Source organism: Lolium rigidum, chromosome 6, assembly GCF_022539505.1.
Source record: "Lolium rigidum isolate FL_2022 chromosome 6, APGP_CSIRO_Lrig_0.1, whole genome shotgun sequence".
Taxonomy (NCBI): domain Eukaryota; kingdom Viridiplantae; phylum Streptophyta; class Magnoliopsida; order Poales; family Poaceae; genus Lolium; species Lolium rigidum.
In genome coordinates, this window is record NC_061513.1 from 260,870,723 (window position 1) to 260,894,089 (window position 23,367).

The 23,367-nt window shown below is 45.8% G+C and overlaps 3 protein-coding genes across 8 annotated transcripts; 1 reads left to right on the top strand and 2 right to left on the bottom strand.

Moving 5' to 3' along the window:
• Positions 1–12,409: 12,409 nt before the first annotated feature.
• Positions 12,410–14,932, bottom strand: LOC124667759. Its single transcript, XM_047205011.1, has 2 exons — positions 13,803–14,932; positions 12,410–12,798 (listed from the first exon to the last, which is right to left on the bottom strand). The coding sequence occupies exon 1, from the start codon at positions 14,843–14,845 to the stop codon at positions 13,832–13,834; it is 1,014 nt and encodes a 337-aa protein (XP_047060967.1). The 5' UTR covers positions 14,846–14,932; the 3' UTR covers positions 12,410–12,798; positions 13,803–13,831.
• LOC124664033 lies at positions 14,931–17,589 on the bottom strand. Its single transcript, XM_047201642.1, has 2 exons — positions 17,442–17,589; positions 14,931–15,825 (listed from the first exon to the last, which is right to left on the bottom strand). The coding sequence occupies exon 2, from the start codon at positions 15,789–15,791 to the stop codon at positions 14,931–14,933; it is 861 nt and encodes a 286-aa protein (XP_047057598.1). The 5' UTR covers positions 15,792–15,825; positions 17,442–17,589.
• Positions 17,590–17,858: 269 nt separating this feature from the next.
• Positions 17,859–20,537, top strand: LOC124668217. 6 transcript variants are annotated; one of them, XM_047205389.1, is made up of 7 exons: positions 17,859–18,137; positions 18,259–18,362; positions 18,434–18,487; positions 18,679–19,000; positions 19,819–20,022; positions 20,101–20,214; positions 20,330–20,537. In XM_047205389.1, the coding sequence occupies exons 4-7, from the start codon at positions 18,900–18,902 to the stop codon at positions 20,376–20,378; spliced, it is 468 nt and encodes a 155-aa protein (XP_047061345.1). In that variant the 5' UTR covers positions 17,859–18,137; positions 18,259–18,362; positions 18,434–18,487; positions 18,679–18,899; the 3' UTR covers positions 20,379–20,537. The 6 variants fall into 6 exon arrangements, 5 of the variants coding, with proteins under 5 accessions (XP_047061345.1, XP_047061348.1, XP_047061343.1 ...); XM_047205392.1 differs by having other exon boundaries at positions 18,259–18,282; XM_047205387.1 differs by having other exon boundaries at positions 18,259–18,805; positions 18,889–19,000.
• Positions 20,538–23,367: the final 2,830 nt, after the last annotated feature.

Consider the following 23,367-nt stretch of genomic DNA (forward strand, 5'->3'; position numbering starts at 1 on the left):
GGCGTGTATTTCACACGTTCGTTGGGCAACCCCAAGAGGAAGGTATGATGCGCACAGCAGCAAGTTTTCCCTCAGAAAGAAACCAAGGTTTATCGAACCAGGAGGAGCCAAGAAGCACGTTGAAGGTTGATGGCGGCGGGATGTAGTGCGGCGCAACACCAGGGATTCCGGCGCCAACGTGGAACCTGCACAACCCAACCAAAGTACTTTGCCCCAACGAAACAGTGAGGTTGTCAATCTCACCGGCTTGCTGTAACAAAGGATTAACCGTATTGTGTGGAAGATGATTGTTTGCAGAGAAAACAAGTAAAACAAGTATTGCAAGTAGATTTGTATTTCGAGTAAAGAGAATTGGACCGGGGTCCACAGTTCACTAGAGGTGTCTCTCCCATAAGACGAACAGCATGTTGGGTGAACAAATTACAGTTGGGCAATTGACAAATAAAGAGAGCATGACAATGCACATACATATCATGATGAGTATAGTGAGATTTAATTGGGCATTACGACAAAGTACATAGACCGCCATCCAACCGCATCTATGCCTAAAAAGTCCACCTTCGAGGTTATCATCCGAACCCCTCCAGTATTAAGTTGCAAACAACAGACAATTGCATTAAGTATGGTGCGTAATGTAATCAACAACTACATCCTTAGACATAGCATCAATGTTTTATCCCTAGTGGCAACAGCACAACACAACCTTAGAACTTTCTATCACTGTCCCGTGTGTCAATGCGGGCATGAACCCACTATCGAGCATAAGTACTCCCTCTTGGAGTTACAAGCATCTACTTGGCCGGAGCATCTACTAGTAACGGAGAGCATGCAAGATCATAAACAACACATAAGCATAACTTTGATAATCAACATAACAAGTATTCTCTATTCATCGGATCCCAACAAACGCAACATATAGAATTACATATAGATGATCTTGATCATGATAGGCAGCTCACAAGATCCGACAATGATAGCACAATGGGGAGAAGACAACCATCTAGCTATTGCTATGGACCCATAGTCCAGGGGTAGACTACTCACACATCACACCGGAGGCGACCATGGCGGCGTAGAGTCCTCCGGGGGATGATTCCCCTCTCCGGCAGGGTGCCGGAGGCGATCTCCTGGATCCCCGAGATGGGATCGGCGGCGACGGCGTCTCCGGAAGGTTTTCCGTATCGTGGCTCTCGGTGCCGGGGGTTTCGTCACGGAGGCTTTAAGTAGGCGGAAGGGCAAGTCAAGAGGCGGCACGGGGGCCCCACACCACGGGGCCGCGCGGCCAAGGGGGGCCGCGCCGCCCTAGGGTTTGGCTCCCCGTGGCCCCTCTTCGTCTCTCCTTCGGACTTCCGGAAGCTTCGTGATAAAATAGGCCCCCGGGCTTTGATTTCGTCCAATTCCGAGAATATTTCCTTACTAGGATTTCTGAAACCAAAAACAGCGAGAAAACAAGAATCGGCACTTCGGCATCTTGTTAATAGGTTAGTTCCAGAAAATGCACGAATATGACATAAAGTGTGCATAAAACATGTAGATAACATCAATAATGTGGCATGGAACATAAGAAATTATCGATACGTCGGAGACGTATCACCTCCTTCTGTAAGTCCTTTTTGAATACAACGTGAATTTCTTGAAATGTGCCTTGTCTAACGATTCTTTGTAAAACATCCTTTTTTCCTTAAGGATCTGCGAGGTGTTATATCTTCTTTGAAGGCCTTTGCCTCTCAATTTACCTCTCTGGAAGCGGACAAAGTTCGACTGCAGGAGGAAGTTAAATCTTCCTCTTCGAAGTTGGATGGCGCCATTAAAAAGGCCGCCACAGCTCGCCAGGAGGTCGACTCCCTGAAAGAGGAGCTGGGCAAACTGAAGGAGAGGCTAAAAGAGGAGGAAGCTCGGGCAGCTGAAAAGGATGAGCTCCATCGTCAGTCTTCTTTGGCTCTACTTGGTAAGCTCTTTTGTACACCTCTGTCGATTATTACTCTTATGGATTCGTTCCTTTATCAATGATCTTTTCCAATTCATTTTCTTGTAGAAGCCGCCAACATTCCTGCTGCTGCGTTGGACAAAGTTCCAAACAACTCTCCGGCAAATGGTGTGTCGATGGCTCTCGCCTCCCACCAGCTTACGCGGGAGCTTCTTGAAAAGGGAAAAGGTGCCCTGGCGCGGATGCACTTGATGATTTTCCCCAAGATCAAGCAGGACAAAACTCTGGGGCAGTTGATCGATGCGTTCGCGGTTGACACCAAGGAGGTTATCGAGGTATTCAAACGCACCTCGCGTACCTATGGCGCCCTCCTTGCCTTCCAACTTATGATGGGTCACGGCATTAAGGCTAACATCGAAGAAATGACTAAGGAGCTGCCGAAAGAATAAGATGGGCAGTTTGTTGATTTAAGCGCCTTTAAAACGTCTGCCCTTAATTGTGCTCGTCAGCTCCTTGAACTAGTGTCGTCGAGGAAGACGTCGGCTGGTCCCAGTTTATCGACTCAGACCCAAGCCCCTTGATTTTTGTAACAAACTTATCTTCGAGTTGATGTGAAACATTGTCCCGTTGCAAAACTTGTGTTTGTAATAAACTCCGTGCTAGCAATGTTGCTAGTACACCTTTGTTATGATATTTTTACTTGCACTTCTCCCGATGGGAGTTACTTCGGATGCTCGAATTGACCCGATCTGTCATCCTTTTTGACGCTGCTTCCTGCAGGTTTTCCCAGTGCCTTCATTTGTCGACAACTCTTCGGGTGCTCTTCCTGAAGGTGATCGAATCCAGCGTATGAAGGATCGGATCACTCAGATGGAAAAAGATCTACGCAGCACTTATGCCTTAGCTGCTATTGTCAATAAGAAGAGCGAGATTGCAGTCGAAGTGGAGCGGTACGCTCTTACCGAACCGCATAAAGCTACCGAGAGTTTGAACCGTAAGTTTCTTGAGCCTTGCGCTTTTTGTCAACAACGCCTTGTCCGATCCTCTCGTTTGATTCATTTGCCGATCATAGCTCTGAACCGTGCGGAAGAGAACAAACGAATTCACGAGCGTGTGCACGCTTTAACCCAGCTTTCATCAGCCGAAGAGATTTTCTGGCGGGAACACTCGAAGGCTTCGGCTGTCGCACAATTTCAGGATCGGGTTCAGCAAGTCCACCATTAGCCATGAGGGTAGTTTGGAAGACGATGTTTCCTTTAAACGCGATTCCCCCTACGCTTCTGACTTTGATGTCTGAGTTTGGGAATACCAAGAAGATTCGAGACTTGGTGCAAGCTCAGGTTTTCGCAGGGGCCAGGTTTACACTTGCCCTTGTGCTTGCACGTTACCCCTCAGCGAATCTGCTTGCTATTGCCAATGCGGTTGGTGACTTCGAGACTTTATATCCGAAGGTGTTGCTTCCTGCCAATATAATTGTCGACAAGCTTGAGGAGTATTCGAAGGTACCTGAAGAAAAAGAAACTCCGCAAGGGTGATTTCATGGATTAGGGTTGTTTTGTAAATAGATTATTTTGGCTACTTCATCCAAGTGTTAGGATTGTTCAGCCGAATTTTTTTTATTCGGTAGATACATGTATATGTACTTTTACCGTGTTGGTGCCGTTGGCAATTTTTGAGGGAGCAAATCTGAATTGTCCGTTTAAGAGTTTTTTCGTATTCGTTGGTCAGCAAACGTTTGAGTGATCAGCTCGTGTTGCAGGTCTTGCTAAACCTGTTGTATGTGCAACTTTGCTTTCAACCGATGTATGTTTCGACAGTCACTCCCAAATATTTCAGGTGCAATGATTCTGCCGATGAGCCCGTTGTTCTTTGATATTTCCATAAGTGAAATATCGAAAGTGGTTTGTATTATGTGTATTTCCAAGCTCTTGCTACTTTCGGCGCTCGTAGAGGCATCTATAGCAGAGGGAGAGGTCACTGTCCTTATTTTTTGCATCCTTTAGCGCTCGTAGAGGCTTTTTCAGAACACAATCTTTTGCCGCGTACTTCATTGCACCATTGTTCACCGAGGGGTGTAAGCAAAGGTTATGATGATGCGGATTAAGTGCTCCAAATTACTGCATGCTTATCAAGGGATCAAAACTGAAGTTCTCATTAATAAGGTAAGCACGAGACTAGAGGGCGAAAAAAGGAAGGCCCTGTTTATATGAAGGGAAAAAATTAAACGCTAATAAATTGCTTAGGCAAGGAAAGGGTTCTTCTCATCTTCTGGCTTTTTCACCACGTTAATGGTTGCTGCAGCGTTGTTGATTTCACCACTGGTCTGGTCGATGGTTGCCAGCGTCTTGCTGTCTCCTATGTCTTCTGTGTCATCGACTGCCGAACCTTTTGCTGCCGAAACTTCTGCTGCCGAAGCTTTAAGAGCAAGGTCAGCTTGCTTCTTCTTGGTTTCCCTGACATGTTTTTCCTCCTTGATTTCTCGTAACGTCAACTTAGGCAGAGGGTCGATGATTTCTTGTTGTGACCCAAACTTCGCAGCAATCCTCTGAAAGTCGCGATCACAATTGTCTGAGCGTGAAAAACTCCCATAGACTGTGATGTTCGTCTTGTTGTTCCCAGGCATTTTCAGCTTGAGGTATGCATAGTGTGGCACAGCCATGAACTTGGCATAAGCTGGTCTCCCGAGTATAGCGTGATACTATGACTCCCAGTTCACTACTTCAAACTCGATCTTCTCCTTCCTGAAATTGTCGGTTTTGCCAAAGACGACGTTCAGGTAAACTTTGCCAAGAGAGTAGCCCGGTGCGGTTGGAAGGATCCCATGGAAGCAAGTGTCTGTTTCTTCTAGCATCCTCATGGTGATCCCCATGCTTTTGATTGTGTCGACGAATATCAGGTTTAACCCGCTTCCACCATCCATGAAAACTTTGCTCATCTTGAACCCCCCGATTTGTGCCTCAACTACTAGGGCAGCGTGTCCTGGTTTTGGTATGGTCATCGGGTGATCTGCTCGACTGAACGTAATGTTCTGAGAGGACCACTCGACATACTCGGGGATGTTCGCCATGATGCTTTCTGCCAGGTTAATCTCTCGGGTGAGCTTCTTCATCTCTCTTCTCGAGACACCTGTCCTATGGATCATGCTCATCTTCCCCCGTGGTGGTGGAAACGCCTCGTTGGGTTGATGAGGCTGAGCCTGCTGGACTTGATGCTGCGGTGGAGGTGGGGGTGGTAGTGGTAGCGGTTGCTGGCCTGCCTGCTGGATGAGTTTGTGCATGTCAATGAACTGCCGACAGTCCCTGAGCAGGTGACTCGACTTCGTTTTTCCGTCCTTAGAATCGACATACGAGTGCAGGTAACAAGGAGCGATAATCTGCTCAGCGTAGGGCAGTTCGGGAGTCCTCTGCTGCCGCGGTTTATAATTGCCAAGGTTCCCGGAGTTGTTCCGGTTACCGTCCTGTCGATCGTCTCTTCTATCGTCATATCGATCGTCCTGCCGATCAGAGTACCCTGCGGCTACCAGGTTGTTGTCATCATAGTTGCGGTTCTTCTTTCTCTTGTGACGATCCCTTCGGCCACCCGAGTCGTGCTTCGGCTGGTCATCGTCTTCGTCGTCCATCGCGCTCTCGTGGCCTTCGCACGTTGTCCTCACCATCAGCCCAGCTGTTGGCGATTTCCATTAACTTGGTTATGGTTTTTGGCTTTTTGCGTCCGAGTTCTTCTATGTAGCTCTCACGCCGGACGCCATCGCTGAAAGCGTCGATTGCTCTGTCGACAGATACATCTTCGGAAGCATTTAGGAGTTTGGTGAATCTCCCGATGTATGAGCGCATCGACTCCTTCTGCTTCTGCTGGTAATTCCGTAACTCTTCAATCCCGACGGGTCTCTTGTACGTTGCTTGAAAATTGGCAACGAAGGCGTCTACTAGGTCGTCCCATGATTTGATGGAACCCTTCGGCAGCCCCCTTAGCCAGGCTCGCGCTGAATCTTTGAGATAGAGCTGCAAGCACTGCATTGCTGCTATTTGGTTCCCCTTATGCAGAATCACGGTCTGCAGGTAGTCGTCTATCCAAGATCTTGGCTCCTCGCTGCCCATCGTATTTGGCAGCATCGGTAGGAGTAGGCTTGAACTTTTTGGGCGGCATTGCCTCGCGGATTTTGTGACTTAGACAGTCGGCTCCCCTGAGCTCGCCGTCGTACTCCTGATCCTCGTCCGAAGAATCACTATCATTCTCCTTCCTAGCGGCGCGTCGTCGCCTTGCTTTTTCGATCCTGCTCTGGGTGATTTCATCCCGAGCGTCTCTCGCATGATGCTTTGAGCCACTAACCTGCAGCGTGGTCTTTTCCTTTTGTGGAACTAGATTATTTCCCGATATCGCGAGACTTTCCGGGGCGCCTCGATGAGCTTGAGCCATGGATCCTTCAGAGCGCTGGTTGATGAGGTATGCAGGCAAGGTTGGCGGTTGCTCCCGCAACGGTTTTCGGCCGTGGCATGCCCGCGGTGTCCGTAGTCATAAAGGACTTGGTCGGGTTCGACGTGATTTCTCCGGCGTCATCTTCGAAAGCCTGGATAGCCTCGACCGGTGCTTGCCTCGCCCCTTGAGTATTTCGAGAGGCGCTCGCCTGCGAGCCTCTTCGTCGTTCACTTGGATCGATCCGCCGCGAGATAGGCGTCTCTCGAGGGTGGCTTGTTCTTTCGACAGGTGCTCCCGGTTTTCTCTAGTATAGAGCGATAAGCATTGAGGGTTCCAACCGAGGTTCCTGCGGGGAGCGGTGTGTTGTTGAGTACTGCTGCCCTGGCGGCTGCCCACTCCTCGTCCGCGATGGTGTAGTCGCTGTCGTGGTTGCTGGCGCTGTTTTCGAAACTCGCCCGTCTACTGGAACGAGGAGTATGGTCTCCGTCTCCTCTGTGCCTTGTGTTTCCTGTGTTATTGGCGACATAAACCTGATGATGTGCCGTTCTTCGGGTGGTTCCTTGGACGATGCTGTCGATATTGTCCTCTCCCGATGAATACTGGGCATTGCAGATGAACGGCGTGTCGCTCGATCCCAGCCCATGCCTGGTGTCGCAGTTCAAGCAGTAGTACGAAGTTAACTCCGAAGATGTGGGATCGTCGGATCCTACCGACATGGAAGACACGGAACGGGGAGTCGAGGGCGCGGGTGAACTCGTCGAGCCTGTCAGACCAGCCGAAAGGTCGAGTGATGATGACGCGCTTGGACTCGTCGATCTGGAAGTGGGCGATTCCAGCAGTCGAAGGATTCCTTCCGCGTTGACGTTGTAGTGGACGCTGCCGAAGGTCATCTCCGTGGTTCCTTGTAGATCTGAGAAGTTTGAGCGGGAAGAATCGCTGTGCGGGGTGAACTCGTAGGAGCCGAACCGAATCGGGCTTCCCAGGTTTGGTAATGACGGTGTCGATGGAGTTGCTGATGAAGTTGCCGGTGAAGTCGCCGGTGTCATGATTGGATCTGCCGATGACCGATCTTGTGCCGACAGGGTTCCCACAGACGGCGCCAATTGTCGAGGGTGCTCCTCGGCAATGCCCTCCGATAGGGGCTTAGGGTTGATGGAATCCCGCAAGCCGACACGAGACATCGGCTCACGGACAAGCGGGGAGAGCGATTTACCCGGAGTTCGGGCCCTCGATGAGGTAAAACCCTTACGTCCTGCCTGTCTGTTCTTGATTATGATGATAATGGGTTACAATGGGGTGCCGAATAGTTCGGCTGAGATCTCGTCGAGATGGCTAAGCGCTAAGGTGACCTAGCTTTAAGCTTCTGTTTGCTAAGATTGCTAAGATTGATTGTGTCCCTCGACAGCCCCTCTCCTAGCCTTTATATAGGAGGTCAGGTCTCAAGAGGTCTAATCGAGTACGACTAGGTTTACAGTAGATCTATCTCTAGACTTTCCTTGCTCGGCTCTTTCCGCGTCTTGTACTTCAAGGAATCTTCCGCCGCACCATCCTAGTGGCCCACTGATGTCTACGGGTGCTTCTATTCTTGTAGACAGTGTTGGGCCTCCAAGAGCAGAGGTTTGTAGAACAGCAGCAAGTTTCCCTTAAGTGGATCACCCAAGGTTTATCGAACTCAGGGAGGAAGAGGTCAAACATATCCCTCTCATGCAACCCTCGCAACCACAAAGCAAGAAGTCTCTTGTGTCCCCAACACACCTAATAGGTGCACTAGTTCGGCGAAGAGATAGTGAAATACAGGTGGTATGAATAAATGCGAGCGAGTAGCAACGGCACCGGAAAAGTGCTTGTCTGGCGTGCGGTTGATGGTAGTAATATTGCAGGAAGTAAAGATGCGGTAAAACAAGTAAACAAGCAGCGATAGCGATATTTAGGAACAAGGCCTAGGGATCATACTTTCACTAGTGGACACTCTCAACATTGATCACATAACGGAATAAATAGATAGATGCTAGACTCTACACTCTCTTGTTGGATGATGAACACCACTAACTCGTGTAGGATTACACGAACCCTCAATGCCGGAGTTAACAAGCTCCACAATATTCGATGTTCATGTTTAAATAACCTTAGAGTGCATGACAGATCAACATAACCAAACCAAGTACTAACATAGCATGCACCACTGTCACCTTCACACTACGAAAGGAGGAATAGATCACATCAATACTATCATAGCAATAGTTAACTTCATAATCTACAAGAGATCACAATCATAGCCCACACCAAGTACTACACGATGCACACACTGTCACCATTACACCGTGCAGGAGGAATAAACTACTTTAATAACATCACTAGAGTAGCACACAGATATATTGTGATACAAAACACATTGCAATCATAAAGAGATATAAATAAGCACTTCACTATGACATTCATAACAGTGAATAAGTATTCTGTGAAATATAGCCTAAGAGACCCACACGGTGCACACACTGTCACCTTTACACGCGTGGGACAAGGAGTCTCCGGAGATCACATAAGTAAAATCCACTTGACTAGCACAATGACATCTAGATTACAAGCATCATCATATGAATCTCAATCATGTAAGGCAGCTCATGAGATTATTGTATTGAAGCACATAGGAGAGAGATTAACCACATAGCTACCGGTACGGCCCTGAGCCTCGATGGAGAACTACTCCCTCCTCATGGGAGACAAGCAGGCGTTGATGAAGATGGCGGTGGTGTCGATGGAGGAGCCTTCCGGGGCACTTCCCCGTCCCGGCGGCGTGCCGGAACGAGACTCCTGTCCCCCGGATCTTGGCTTCGCGATGGCGGCGGCTCCGAAAGGTTTTCTCTGGTTTCGTCGAACGTGGTAGGGTTTTCGCGACGGAGGCTTTAAGTAGGCGGAAGGGCGGAGTCGGAGGCCTGACAGGGGGGCAACACACTAGGGCGGCGCGGGCCCCCCCTTGGCCGCGCCGCCTTACCGTGTCGGCGCCCTGTAGCCCCACTTCGTCTCCCTCCGGTCTTCCGGAAGCTTCGTGCAAAAATAGGAACTCGGGCGTTGATTTCGTCCAATTCCGAGAATATTTCCTTTGTAGGATTTCGAAACCAAAAACAGACGAAAACAACGAATCGGCTCTTCGGCATCTCGTTAATAGGTTAGTGCCGGAAAATGCATAAATACGACATATAATGTGTATAAAACATGTAGATATCATCAATAATGTGGCATGGAACATAAGAAATTATCGATACGTCGGAGACGTATCACCCACCTTGCCATCGAGTGCCTTCATGGGCCTCCAACTAGGTAAGACAGGATAGGGCAACATTGATTAGCCGAAGGGTAATGCCCACGTCAACCGCCCTTGATTGTTTCTACCGGTTTTGCAGGGCGGTGATAGCAGTGTTCGGGAACAACTACTTGAGATCACCCACTGTCGAAGACACTGCTCGGATCCTTGTTTTCGATGAAGCTCGATGATTTTCGGGGATGCTTGGAAGCATTGACTGCATGCATTGGAAATGGAAGAACTGTTCATTTGCCTGGCAGAAAATGTACAAGGGTCACAAAAAAGGCTGCACTGTGATACTTGAGGCAGTGGCTACCCATGATCTCTGGATTTGGCACTCCTTCTTTCGTATGTCGGGATCCAACAATGACATCAACGTTTTGCAGTGCTCGCCGATCTTCTCCAAGCTTGTTGAGGGTCATGCTCCCCCGGTTGACTTTGTGATCAATGGCCGACACTACAACAAGGGGTACTATCTTGCAGACGGTATCTATCCAAAGTGGGCAACATTTGTGAAGACTATCTCAAGCCCCGTCCTCCCGAAGGAGGTGAAGTTTCTCAAGGAACAAGAAGGTTGCCGAAAGGACGTCGAGCGTGCATTTGGTGTCCTCCAGCAGAGATTTGCTGTAGTCCAGTTCCCTGCTATGACTTGGTCCAAAGATCAGATGTGGGAGGTGATGAGCTGTTGTGTGTGCTTACACAACATGATTATTGAGAATGAGCGAAAGTATCTGGTTCCTCTGGGCGAACAAACTGCACCATATGACCGAGATGATCCTCTTGCACAGCCTAATCACCAGGTGCTGGCATCGTAGGCTTCGTTCATCGCTATGCGTCAGGAGATTCGAGACTCCACAATGCATCAACAGCTGCAAGATGATCTGATGGAGCACATATGGAGGCTTCAAGACAACACCAACTAGTTTCCATTTGATTTGTGTCAAAACTTGTCAAATTATTTGCTTGCTTTGTTGAACTGTAACGTTTATTTGTAAAAATAAGTTAAATATTGGTAAAATTTGTCAAATTCGCCGAACTGTGAATTTATTTGTGAAACTAAGACAAAAACGCCAATCTCCGGGCGTCTACCTGAGGAGACGGCTGAAGCTTGACGCTCTCCATATCAAAGTTTCATCTAATCCAGCGCTATTTAATGCCAAATTTGGCCGTGAGAAGCACCAACAGGTGAAGGTGCTTACATATGTCCGCTGTGTCGGCAGAACCCATTTGCTTCCGCATTTGAAAGCAGGCAGTCACAAAATGAGTAAATAACGTGCAAACAGAACAACCACATAAAAAGGACATCCATACGAAGAATAATTCTGCAAAATGACCCCTGTGTCGGCAGAACCCATTTACACTACTTCGCTTGAGCCTTGTGGGTCGCTGGATTTCGGATAGGAGTTATCTTGCCATTAACTCAGGCCACTGAACATTTTTCTTTTATTTGCGAAAGGGCTCATGTTAATAGTCCACCAACTGCATATGCTTAGGGCAATAATTCAATATCAGTCATTCATCACACGTTTGGATGGAACCTCCTCGGATGTCTCCACAAATACAGGATACTAGTAATTAAACCCCCATCTGGATTCCAGTAGGCAAGTTGCCCGGTAATCTCCTTGTGACCACCTTGGGGACCAAGTTGCCGACTCAAAAGTAAGTCAGAATCTTTGATACGTGCATTTTTTATAATGTATTTTGCATCATATAGGTGTAGTTCATAATGTTGTTTGCATTGTTCTTGGATCTATCATTTTTAGATAGTTTACGAGATTTTCTTCAAGAATCTCTTTGCTTCGGTATTTAATTTTGTGAGGCGAAAAACTCTTTTTTTTTCAAAACATATACTCACCCTGTGAACGTACGCACATCCTACCTCTATGAGCACCTTCGAGAGACTGAGTTCAAGAAACTGATCTAACGGATCTTGAGATTGACAAAATGACCACAGACGTCTCGCTGTCGACAGGAACGTTGCCTCCCAGTGAAGAATATTACGTTTTTTAATTAGATACCAAAATGTCAAATCTGCAATTTGAACTCTGGTATGCTAAGGGTGCCACTGCCCTCCTAACCATCCAACCACATGTTCTAAAAAAAAAACTCACATGGAAGTAGTGTATTGGCACATGAGAGCATATGATCCCTCTATTTTGAAATGCATGTTACAAACATTTCGAAATTTCAAAAAACAATCAAACGTGCATCTTCACATGCTACTGTGCTCACAAAGTTGTTTCATGAAAAATCGACTTGTCGTGCAACATGTGTAAAACAGACAAAACTGAATGCTAAAAATAAGGCTAAAAATAAGGCTTTTCAGGCGACAAAGTTTCTCTTTTTTGCATATATCATAAAAAATATTAGGTCCTCGCGAAACTTGACGAACAAACGTATATTGTGGAGATGTACATGTAGAATTTTTTGTTAAATTTTTTCAATATTTCAAAAGATATTTTTTAGGTAGAGGGAGCATATGTACCCTGGAGCCGAATTGAATTTCCGCCTTTTGTTGCATTTTGTTGTTTCACGGATCTTTAGCACTCCAAATAATAAATCAAGAAAGGAATACCACGCCACTTTTTAGCCAAGACGAGGACCACCAGCTTTGGCGGCCCACAAGGAGAGCCAAGAGGCTCCAGATAGGGCCCATGACCGATCATTCGAATTTTAACCACGTACTATTGGCAAACTAAATTGCAATCTAAATTACATACAAACATGTATGATCAGTTGGTCACTAATATGGTTTTGCGTAAGTGTAGCAATAATAATGCACGTCAAGTGAAACATGATTATATCCATACTGATGTACAGGTGCTTTTTTTATTAGCATGATATTTTTGGTAGCTATACAATCATATTATTTGAAATCATAGAATATGTGTATATATAGGACACCCGGAGTTCATTTCTAGGACAACTTTAACACATTAAAGAACATCCTCATATTTGTCAGGGTAGCTGTGCTAGTTAATAACTAAGCAACCATGATTCACTAAGGCATGAATGCAGGTTAGCCAAAATCATCAAGCTGACTTGCGTCAATGGAGAAGGGACATGGGAAGCATACGATGATATGAAGTCTGGTCATGTCGAACACGTAGTCCTCGAGCACTCTGTCTCTCTATGTGTGCCGTAAGCAACCGATCTAAGGAAATATACACTAAGCAAATAATTAACATCAGACAAATATAAGTGGTTAATAATACAAATTAAATTAATGGGATATGCTGCATGGTGCATAGCCTAGCAAGGAAATCACTCACAAGGTTTCCTCTTCCCATTGGGTAGTATAGATCTATGATAGTTTGTACTCCAATAACTGTAAAGAAGAAATTGTAGAATTTTAAGTTCTACAAAATTATTCTATATCGATTGTTTAATACTATACAGGTTTAGAAGTCATAAGAATGTTTTCTATAGATCGCACTTAGTTTCTAAGGAATATTTTTTAGAGTCCAACCTTTTGGAAATATATACCATGAACAATATAATTATTTATTGAAATTGTTCAGTAGTTTTTCTGGATGACCATTATGCAGATGATATAATTTGGTCGTTTGTAATTATATACACATATCATCAAGAACTGGTTATCGAAACTATACCTAACATCACATAATTACTATCGGGGAGCTCGATCGCGATCTAGTACAAACAACATGTAAGGTCATTGATATGGGTTGTTTGGAAGTGGAGTAGTAATAATGAACCCCAAATTAAGGATGATTAAAGTAACATATTGGAGAAATTTTATGTTATTTAGCATGGTATGTGTGGTAGCTATAAAACCATATTATTTCTAATCACGTAATATGAGAATATACGGCACCTGGAATTCATTTCTTAGACAATTCAAAAAACTAAACAACCATATTCACCAAGGCATGAATGCAGATTAGCTGAAAGCTCATCACTGAGAGTTGCAGAAACCTAGCAGGGAAATGTAAACCATAGGAATATAGGATGATATGACGGTATGACCTAAGGAAAGAGACAACAAAGAAATCAATTTGATAAATATATGTGGTTGCTAGTATAAACTAAATTAATGGGATATGCAGTGTATGGTGCGTAGCCTCACTAGCCTTAAGTCAATACCAATAAGTTAATAAAGATGAAAAAGTGTGGGAAAATGAAGTTATATGTTACCTCAGATGATGGCATCAATTTGCTGTGAATTATGATCGAAAGTCAAAGGCGTAAAATCGCACATCAGTCATAGGTCCAAAAGTAGAAGGTGGGCTAATAAGATCCACTGGAGTGGCCACTGAAGACCCAACGTTTTTGTGTGCCATGAGCAGCCAGATGAAGGTAAGGAACTCCCCTCCTCTGGCTAGCTGTGTGGCGTGAGTCTCCGGCCGCGACCTGCCAGCGGCGTACACGATGATCCTCACCCACATGTCTCTCATCTCATCCAGTGTTTCTTTACATGGTTCGGGCAGATACAAGGAGGAAGACTCCTCCAATAGTAACTCTTTGAGGTTTTGCAGAATGGCATGTTGCTGCTTGCCGATGCTGCTGCCGCTGCCTGTCATCATCGTCACAAACTTGTCACGGAAGCCATCTAGCACTGATTTGGCGCTGGTAGCAGTGACCTGCAACATAACTGGTTGTGTGACAAGAAGGTACATCATATAATTGGATAGTTTTTGGCATACACCAACCAAGGCAACTGTCTCCACATCCACACTTGAAACCTCACTCAGGTGTATTACTGTTGATATATGCAAACGGATTATGACAGCACTAAAATTGTTAGACAATTCTCTCGCCAGACTGCGTATGAACCCCTCTAGATGTTGCCACTCTTTTTTCTTGCCACCACTAGTTGATCGTCCAAAAGGGGACGCAAAAATGGTTGTAATCTCTTTCACAAAACTCTCTATGGTATCCTTGTCCACCTGTTCATACTTGGTGTCTAATAACTTGCTCAACCAAAACAATATGCCAACTACTTTTTCCATTTTCCTGACCCCTCGTTCCAACGAGCTACTCGGCTTTTCCCCCTCGCAGCCCACATGGCTCAGAAACTTGTATTGCCCCATCTTGTTTGACCACAGAGGCTTCTCCTCCGGCCATCCAATAATATTACTGGAGACAAGCTTCCAGGACATGCGAGTGAGCCAAACACTACACTTGTTGACCTTGAGCCATGCCCATGTCCAAGGTGACACCATCACCATCATAAACATTGCACAGAATTCCAGAAATAAGCTTCCAACAAATAACGTGTAGGTGATTGCAACGTCAGCTCTGCTGTGGTATCTATGTTTGTTGTCACCAACTCGTGAAGAGCACAAGGGCAACCATTGCTGATACTTGAGATGTGCACCGAAGCATAATGCCGCGCCTTGTCCGAAGCACTGCGGCCTTGGTATAGATATCACAATACATGATACCAAGTTCAACATCAACCAACTTGGCCAGCTTGGCCACCTGGACTTCATCTGACCGAGGATATTTTGTCCAAGTTAATGCATGAAAGCCTTCTGGTATCTGGAAGAGTGTAAATCCAGCAAATAAATGTCGAACAATTGGCGCTGAATCCAATGAAAAGCAAACAATGCTTGAGTAGCTATCATCCTGATGAAGTTCTTGATGGGTGAACTTGTTACTTTCTTCACTGTTGTATCCAGTACTGATGTTTTGTAGGTTCCCGTACATGAGAGCCATCGTCCTCTCCCCGTACTTGATGATTCCAGCAACAAACATGAAGATGCCCGGAACAAGAAGCTGCACATTGCGCCAAGCAGTGGACTTCCAGAAGACATACAAGGCTAGGACCACTTGGACTATCAGATTCAAAAGATGCCTCAACCACAAGCTGTTGTCCTCCAAGGAAAAAGCAGTGATGGTGTCCTGTCCGCCAAGATGAATGAGTAGGAAGGGCGCCCAAAAGAAAGCTAGTGGGTGCTGGTTTTCAGTCACCGTTTTCTCTTCTTGTTTTGAGAGCAGACCAAGGGCGTAAACCGCTACCAAATCTGCCACCAAATAAGCTACCCAAATGGTGCCACTAAGAAACTTGGCACCACGTTGACGAAGGTTACCGGTAAAGAACAGAAATATTTGTAGCACGAAGCTGAGAAGCACAAGCAGCTGGATCTCCCATTCATTGAATAGTTGCAACAAGCTCCCCATTGTTAATCAGATTTCACCCTATGCCACAAAACCACTAATTGAGGGCATCAATTTGTTAGCAACTTAGCATGCAAATTGAAGTTACAGCCCAAAATACATTCAGGTACCGACAAGACTACTATAAGTTGGTATGTACATGTAAGTTATATAAGCATTGGTTTATCAAGTTCTGTAACAGATTGAGATTTTTCCAGAAAATAACTCGGTAACAGATAAGAGTTTTAACATTTTTTTTTTAAATTTAGTTTTAACATTTAAAAAGGACAGGTTTTGAAAACTATAAACATGATCAAGAAAACGTAGAAATTCAAAAAACAAATTGAATATGAATTTATCATGAACTACAAAGTTAAATGTTCCAATGGTATGAAATTAGCACTATCTTTTTATTCCAGGCACCAAGTTTTAGGTCTAAATAATAGGAATTCCCATTGAAATGATTAGTACAATAAAACTCATATTTTCTTTGCACACGGTAGTACCTAACCAAAGACCAGTGTGTCTTGGGTGACGCAATGAAAGATGCGGCGCGGCTAGGCGAATCTAAGGCGTCAATAGCCGGTAAATCTAATTCATTGGATAGGAAAAGTATAGGAATAGAAAAAGTATAGGATTGAGATGTCATGCCTACTTAAATCCTATAGAAATATGAAGTGTGTTTGATTGTAGCAAATGAATTTTTCACAAGGTATGACCTAATTTTTTTCCTATAGAATTTACGCTACAAGATTCATATAGGATTACTTCCTATGAATCAAATAACCTACGTAGAAACAATTTCCCAAAGGATCAAAATCCTATACAAATCCCTATGAATGAAAGGAGACCTAAGGTGTCGGAGCAGCGACTTGTGGCAGTCAATGCTGTGGCTCTAGAAACGGTGATGATTATCATCAATTTCTTGCCAAATACTAGAACCCGGGCCCTTCGAGGTCGATCACATGTCTTGGAGTGGTGAACTCGATCAAGTTAGGTGATAGGGTGTGCATCCTTTGCATCCATTCCAATGTTATAATCTTGCTTGGCAGAAAACTGGATCTTCTTATACGTGTTCGCATGTTAGTAGTGCAGACTACTTTCAATATTCTATTCCCGGATCTAGAAGAACTCACATGAATAATGAATTCTCGAAGAATCGGAAGAAGTTTTAAAAATTGCAAATTCCCCAAAGTGGCAGACAGGCCTTTTAGAGATAGAAAATTAGCATAGAAAATTAATTTGTTCCAAGTAACTTTTTTGGTGACAAATAATTAATCGCTACACAAAATGACTCCAAATCAAACAGCAAGTCTCCAAGATATATGGATCTGAACAAAATGGCGCATACCCCCGGAATTGAAAGGAGGATGCATTCCTAAAAATTATACTACCAGAATCCAGATCTGGAGCAGCTTGGGGGATGGATTCAGAGCTTGGGAAGCATGCCATGGTGGCAGGGGACAGGTGTAGTGCGACGGCGACGCCGTCGCATCGCCATGGAAGCACCTGCGGCTTTTCTGCGGACGGAGCTCGGTCCGAGAGTGTCGCCGTACAAGTCCATGGCAGCCGGAGAGGAGATCTCTCGAGGATGGTCTCTTTCATCGGCCTCACTTACTACTATAGTAATATACTACGATGCCTTTGGATAAGCTAATCAAAGATTGTGCATACCTTTAGAGAAGGTGCGCGGATGTTTCTCCTACTCCGGACAAACACCGCAAGCTCATTTTGGTTGGCGTGTAGGAAACGAGAGCAGAGGATTAAGAGGAAGCAAACGATGCTCTAGAGTACTGCCGTCCTTTTCGAAAGTTCGCATTTCGCATTGTGTGGAATAAAAGGCATTGAGAACAAGCAAGTGCAACCCCCTTTGCCCTATCTCAGGGCTCTCCACGTCATCCACATATCGCCCGTGTCTCGCTTTGCGTTGGGCAAAAAATTTAGCAGTACTAGATGTACTCCCTGGCAAATTTGTACTGCAACTGTACTGCATACAACACGACTCGATGTACTGCAAGCCAGCGAGGGAAAAGAAACCTGACTAACCTTCCCTACCTCTCGGTGCACTCTCTCCCTCAAACCCTATCCTCTCTCGTATCACTCTTCCTGGAGGCGGCGGCGGCGGCTGGGAGTAAAACGACGAGCGGGCAGCCGACGGCGCGGAACGGCGGGATCCTGGGCGACGGGGAACATCGTGATCCTCATTGGCGGCGGGGAACGGGATGCAGGTACTTTTTCTCGGAGAGCAGTGCGACTGCGGCAACAAAGGGAGCTATGATGGCCTGGTTTCCAACCTGCGCATTGTGGATGGGACGGTGGCAGTGTTCATTTTTGTTTCTCAGCGCTCCTCCGCGCCAGTGCGGGACCAAGGTGACTCCAATCTCGTCCTCTGACCTCTCTTCTTACCCTTTTCACCATGTCTCATATCTTTCCATCTCCCTCCTTGCACTGACCCTCCCCTTGCCACATCTCGTGTACCACTGTTTTTCAGTCGATGGATGCTTCAGAAGCAGAGGTGGGTGTCAAATTGACTCAATGATTCAGAGACAGATGTGGATGCCAAAATGAACCACACTTCCTTCTTGATGGTTCCTGGTATGCGTAATTTCCTTTTGATTTCAGATTTCTGAGTGCTTGTTGATTTCGTTTTCCTTCAAACATTACAGATGGCTGTGGCGGTTCTGGACTGACCATGGAGAAATCTCCTTCTGCATTGAAATGTATCCTTTTTTTCTTTTTAGAATCAAGGATGTGATTAAAACCCGGCACTTTCTATCAGTGTAGGATAGTATGAGACTATCTAATGCCTATAAGTATAGTTTTTCTTGTAGATTTGTTTTCTTATACAGTTTTCTTTCTCTTCTGTTGGCATGTTTTTATTCTTGCTGTCGCTGATCTTCAGTTACTGCAGGTGCAGCAAGAAGAACAACCAGCAGATTTAGCATTTATTTTGCCAAAACTTCAGGTTACTGTAATTAAAAATCAGTGTGCCTTTAATCGGCATCAACGAAGGTCTCGTTGATTCATTGTTGGACATGGTACCGTAATTTAGCATTTAGTTATTTGGTTTGATGCACACATTTGAAAATCGACATCCCAAAACCGGTTTCAGTATTTGCAGTTTGCAGCTAGATGATGAAATATTTGATCCTGCTGATCAACACGGCATTATCTAGATGTTGGCCTTCCACGGCAAGACCATTTGTTTACTTTGAAATGCTTGTTCATGACATGTAAGTAACTTGCACCAGTCATGTATTCGCTAATATAAATATTCCCTTTGTTAGTTGAATAATGTGGTAATTACACTGTCACTACTTTGCTTGTACGTGCTAGATAAAGAACTTTGACATGTTAGGTCTTATTTTCAGATCATGTTAAATTTCATGTTTATATTACCAACTTACTATATTATCTTTGGTCCATTTTGTTTAGATATTATATATAATACTGGAGGGTTTTGGTTTCTCGGGGGATTGATCCTGGCATAATATACTCCCATGGTTTTCTATGAAGGTTTTGGCACTGTTAGGTTCCTTCGTGTGAGATTTTCATGGATGCATGGGCTGAGTTGAGGTGGTTGGTCTTGTGATATCTTAGTTTGTTTTTTTCCTTTGCGTATGAAACAGGTATTTCTCGTAGAAAGAAACGGAAGGTTCTTGCATTCTATGTCAGTTAAACACCTTTGTTTCCCTCTCTGTTTGAGATGATTGGCTTGTTTCGTAGTCCTACTCTTGAGCACCGCCGATGATTATAAGTGATCCTTACATATGGAATAGTTTCATAATTAGGTAAATATGGTGCTACTGGTTATAATCATAGGCATATGGTCCTACTCTAGCAATCTAAATTGGCAATTCATGAACAGACTGTATAAAGTAAAATGTAGGTGTTACCCAAGTCATGTTCCCCACAGTCAAATCCTTATTCATGGAATTCATATATCTTCACATGTGATCCTTATTCATGGATCTCCCTCATGCATGCTCACATATGTAGTACTCCCTTTGTCCCAAATTAATTGAAACTATCAAATATTTCGCATGAGAAGGTATATGAATCTTGGATCAAACCCTTTCTATGCACAAGACGGAAAAAGTCGGGGGCCATATCCTTGGACACCTCATGAAACCAGGGTCATTGTTATGACACAGACGAAGAGGCCGCCGACGAAGCACATACTGGGCGACAGCCGGAGCATGTCCTCGGGGACCAGGATGGTCGCCATCGACGATCAGTACACCACATCCGCCAAGTAAGCAAAGATATACACTGAAGCATTTCTGAAAAAACTACACTGTTAATTAAGCTAACCAGGGTTATTTGTTTTAAGGGCACAAGAGGTGGCAGTAGCAGCCAAGAAGGTTGAGCAGCTATTTCTGAAGGTGAGCATTGATGTGGCGCCATACCTCAGGAAGGTCGACCTCTGGATGTATGAAGGGTACAGGTAGCTAGCTCTGATAGGCACTGGATGGGTTCTTTTTTGCCAAGTCCTTCCCGCCTTCAGGCGCGGGCAACCAGCTTTGACCGAGGTTAATTTGCTCACAACTTTTACTCTGTAGATATTGCAGCGGGGGAAGGGTCGAACCATGCATTGGTCAATTTCCCTAATATCAGTTCAGATTGTATGATCGTGTGGACGACCATTTCTGATGTCAGGCCCACCCTCTGCATAAATTGATGTATATGGCTAATTTATGATGTTGTTATAACTTCTTTTAAGTATGTGAGGTGCATGTACCATACTCCAATATAATCCTGAATTCCATATACTGCAGTCCCAATTCAGGTTGATGTATCTTTATCTCTCCATATTGTTGCATTCATCTAAGTGACCAACATGCTACTATTTCTTACTACATGGTTTGTGAGCTAGCTGACCATCATGGTGCTTAGATTAGGCAGCCACTGACCGGCGAGGAGGCGCCCCAAGGGGCGCCCCAACCACTAGTGGTTATGTCCAATGGCGTCCCCAATGGATCATATTTTCGGCCTCCGTCGTGCGCCGAGAGCCTCCTTCCACGCGGCATGGCCCTAATAGGTGTGTGACTCAGAGCCCGTTTCCGCTCTACGAGGGACGCTCCTATCAGCGACCACAATCAGAACGGTTAGTTCCCGTCTTTTATTTCTCATCGCACCTCCTCTCCATCGCTGCTCGATTTGTCGGCCATCTCGATGGCTAATCTCTTCTGAGTCGGGCACCGTCGTGACGGCTGGCTCCCTCGCCGTTCTTTTCGCCGCCGCCACTTCGCCAATGCGTCCCAGAACATGCCGGCAAATCCGCCCCTCCTACGCGCACAGAAGGTGTTTGGCATCTTGTCTGGTAGGCGCGATAGGTCTCTGTTCGTTGCCTCCTCTGCCACGACTGAATTTGAACCATTTGTTTTGCTTCAGATATGGATAGCGACGACGAGATGATCGTCCGAATGTTGGAGGAAGAGCAAGCCTTCGACGATGACATTCGGGAGTATTTGTCGACCATCGCGTCTCTCCAGAACATGCTTGACGCCGAGGCAGAGAAGAGGAAGAAGCCGCGCCGCGGAGGTTCAAAGGCGGAAAGAAACAAGTCGAAACCCCGACAGAGGATGGAGGGGCATACCATGCTGCACAAGATTACTTCCCAGATGAAGCAACAGAGGCCGACAATTTTCGGCGCGGGTATAGGATGAGCAAGTGTTTGTTCATAAATATCCTCCACGACGTTCGAGAGTTTGACCCCTACTTCAAGCTGAAGCACGACGTTGTTGGCATTGCCGGGTTCTCGTCGATTCAGAAGTGTACCGCCGCCATGAGGATGCTTGCATACAGAGCACCTGACGATACACATGACGACTAACTTCGCATGAGTGAGTCTACTGCCATTGAGTGCATGTACAAGTTTTACCGAGATATGGTGGGAAATACCTAAGAGAGCCAACTGAAGAAGATGTTGCAAGGATCATGGCATAAAATGCAGAGAGAGGATTCCCTGAGATGCTTGGAATCATCGATTGTATACACTGTTCATGAAAGAACAGTCGGTTTTCTTGGCAAGGTATATACAAAGGGCATCATGGATATTGCAGTGTGGTGCTTGAAGCTGTGGAAGATTATGACCTATGAATTTGGCATTCTTTGTTTGGCATGGCGGGATCACACAATGACATCAACGTGTTGGAGCGGTCTTCGGTGTTCAGCAAACTAGTGAAAGGTCATACTCCACCATGCAACTATGATATCAATGGTCACCAATATACCGAAGGCTATTATCTAGCCGATGATATATATCAAAATGGGTGACTTTTGTGAAAACAATCCCAGCTCCACCAGGTTAGAAAATTTGCGACTTTGCTTCGCGACAGGAGGCTTGCAGGAAGGATCTCGAGCGGACATTTGGTGTGCTTCAATCTCAATTTGCTATTGTTCGGTACCATGCTCTAAGCTAGTTTCATGACCAAATGTGAGAGGTTATGCAGGATTGTGTGATCATGCATAACATGATCATCGATGTTGACCGCAAGAATAAGGTTATGAGACATGTTGGTCCCTATGAGTGTCAGGGCCCTCTTACGGAGGTTGATCATGAGGTGCCTGAAGATTTTGTTGATTTCCTCGTCATGCACGCAGAGATCCGTGGCAGCAATGTTCACGAACAACTTCAAAATGATCTCATTGAGCTCTGGAGGTCAAAGGATTATCAGCAAATGCGGCGGCACCTTGATCTAGCCCCACTTATTATATTTGTTTAATTTTTTATTATTTGTTGTATTTTAATTTGAAAAAAAACATTTTTATTTGTATGCTATGTTTAATAAAGTGGTTGTGTTTTCGAATAGTGTATCAAAGCCGCGTCCCCCAAACGCGGCCAGGAGAAAAAGCGTCCCCCAAACGCTCGATCCGACGCGACTGGAGATGCTCTCAGTCTTCTATTTCGATGATTCTGGATAAAATTCACGATCTTTAATGACCTCCATTAACGTGTCGAACCCTCGGGGTGCCACGAGGACGAAACCCTAGCGCCACCAACGACAAGACCCCACTGGCCTCCTCGGCAGGGGTAAGGGATGCGGTGGCGGTGGCGGCGGCCCAATGCTGAAGGGGTCGGGTTGCATCGTGACGGCGACTACTAAGTGGAGGTTGGGGATGGCACCGATATATTTTCGCTCCACGCGGCGGTTGGGGCGACACCCCTAGTCGTGCGACGGCTTTCCCATGGGCATCGCGCTCGAAGTAGAGGCATCGAGCCGTAGGTCTAGGCTTCCACCTAGATCCGCCATCGACGCGGCCGTCGGGCGCTAGGAATTGCATGGAGAGGGGGAGCGATGCACGTTGTTGGCCTTGTTCTAGAGTCATGTTGGGCATCTTGCTCGATGCGGACTATCGGGCTCACGGGTGCACACTAAGCGCGAATGCGCTTGCCTGCTCTTCCGCCGGTGGGGGTCTACTTACGAGCGGCGTCGAGGGGGGCATGCCGATCTTCCTAATAAAGGCAACGGTCATAGGGTTCCTCTCGCGCTAATTTGAAGATATGCTTGATGCTTGCCATCTTTGATCTGGTCGGAGTGTCGAGTTCCGGAAGGCTTTGTCGGAGAGCTCCATTGGGCGCATTTTGCCTAGAGAT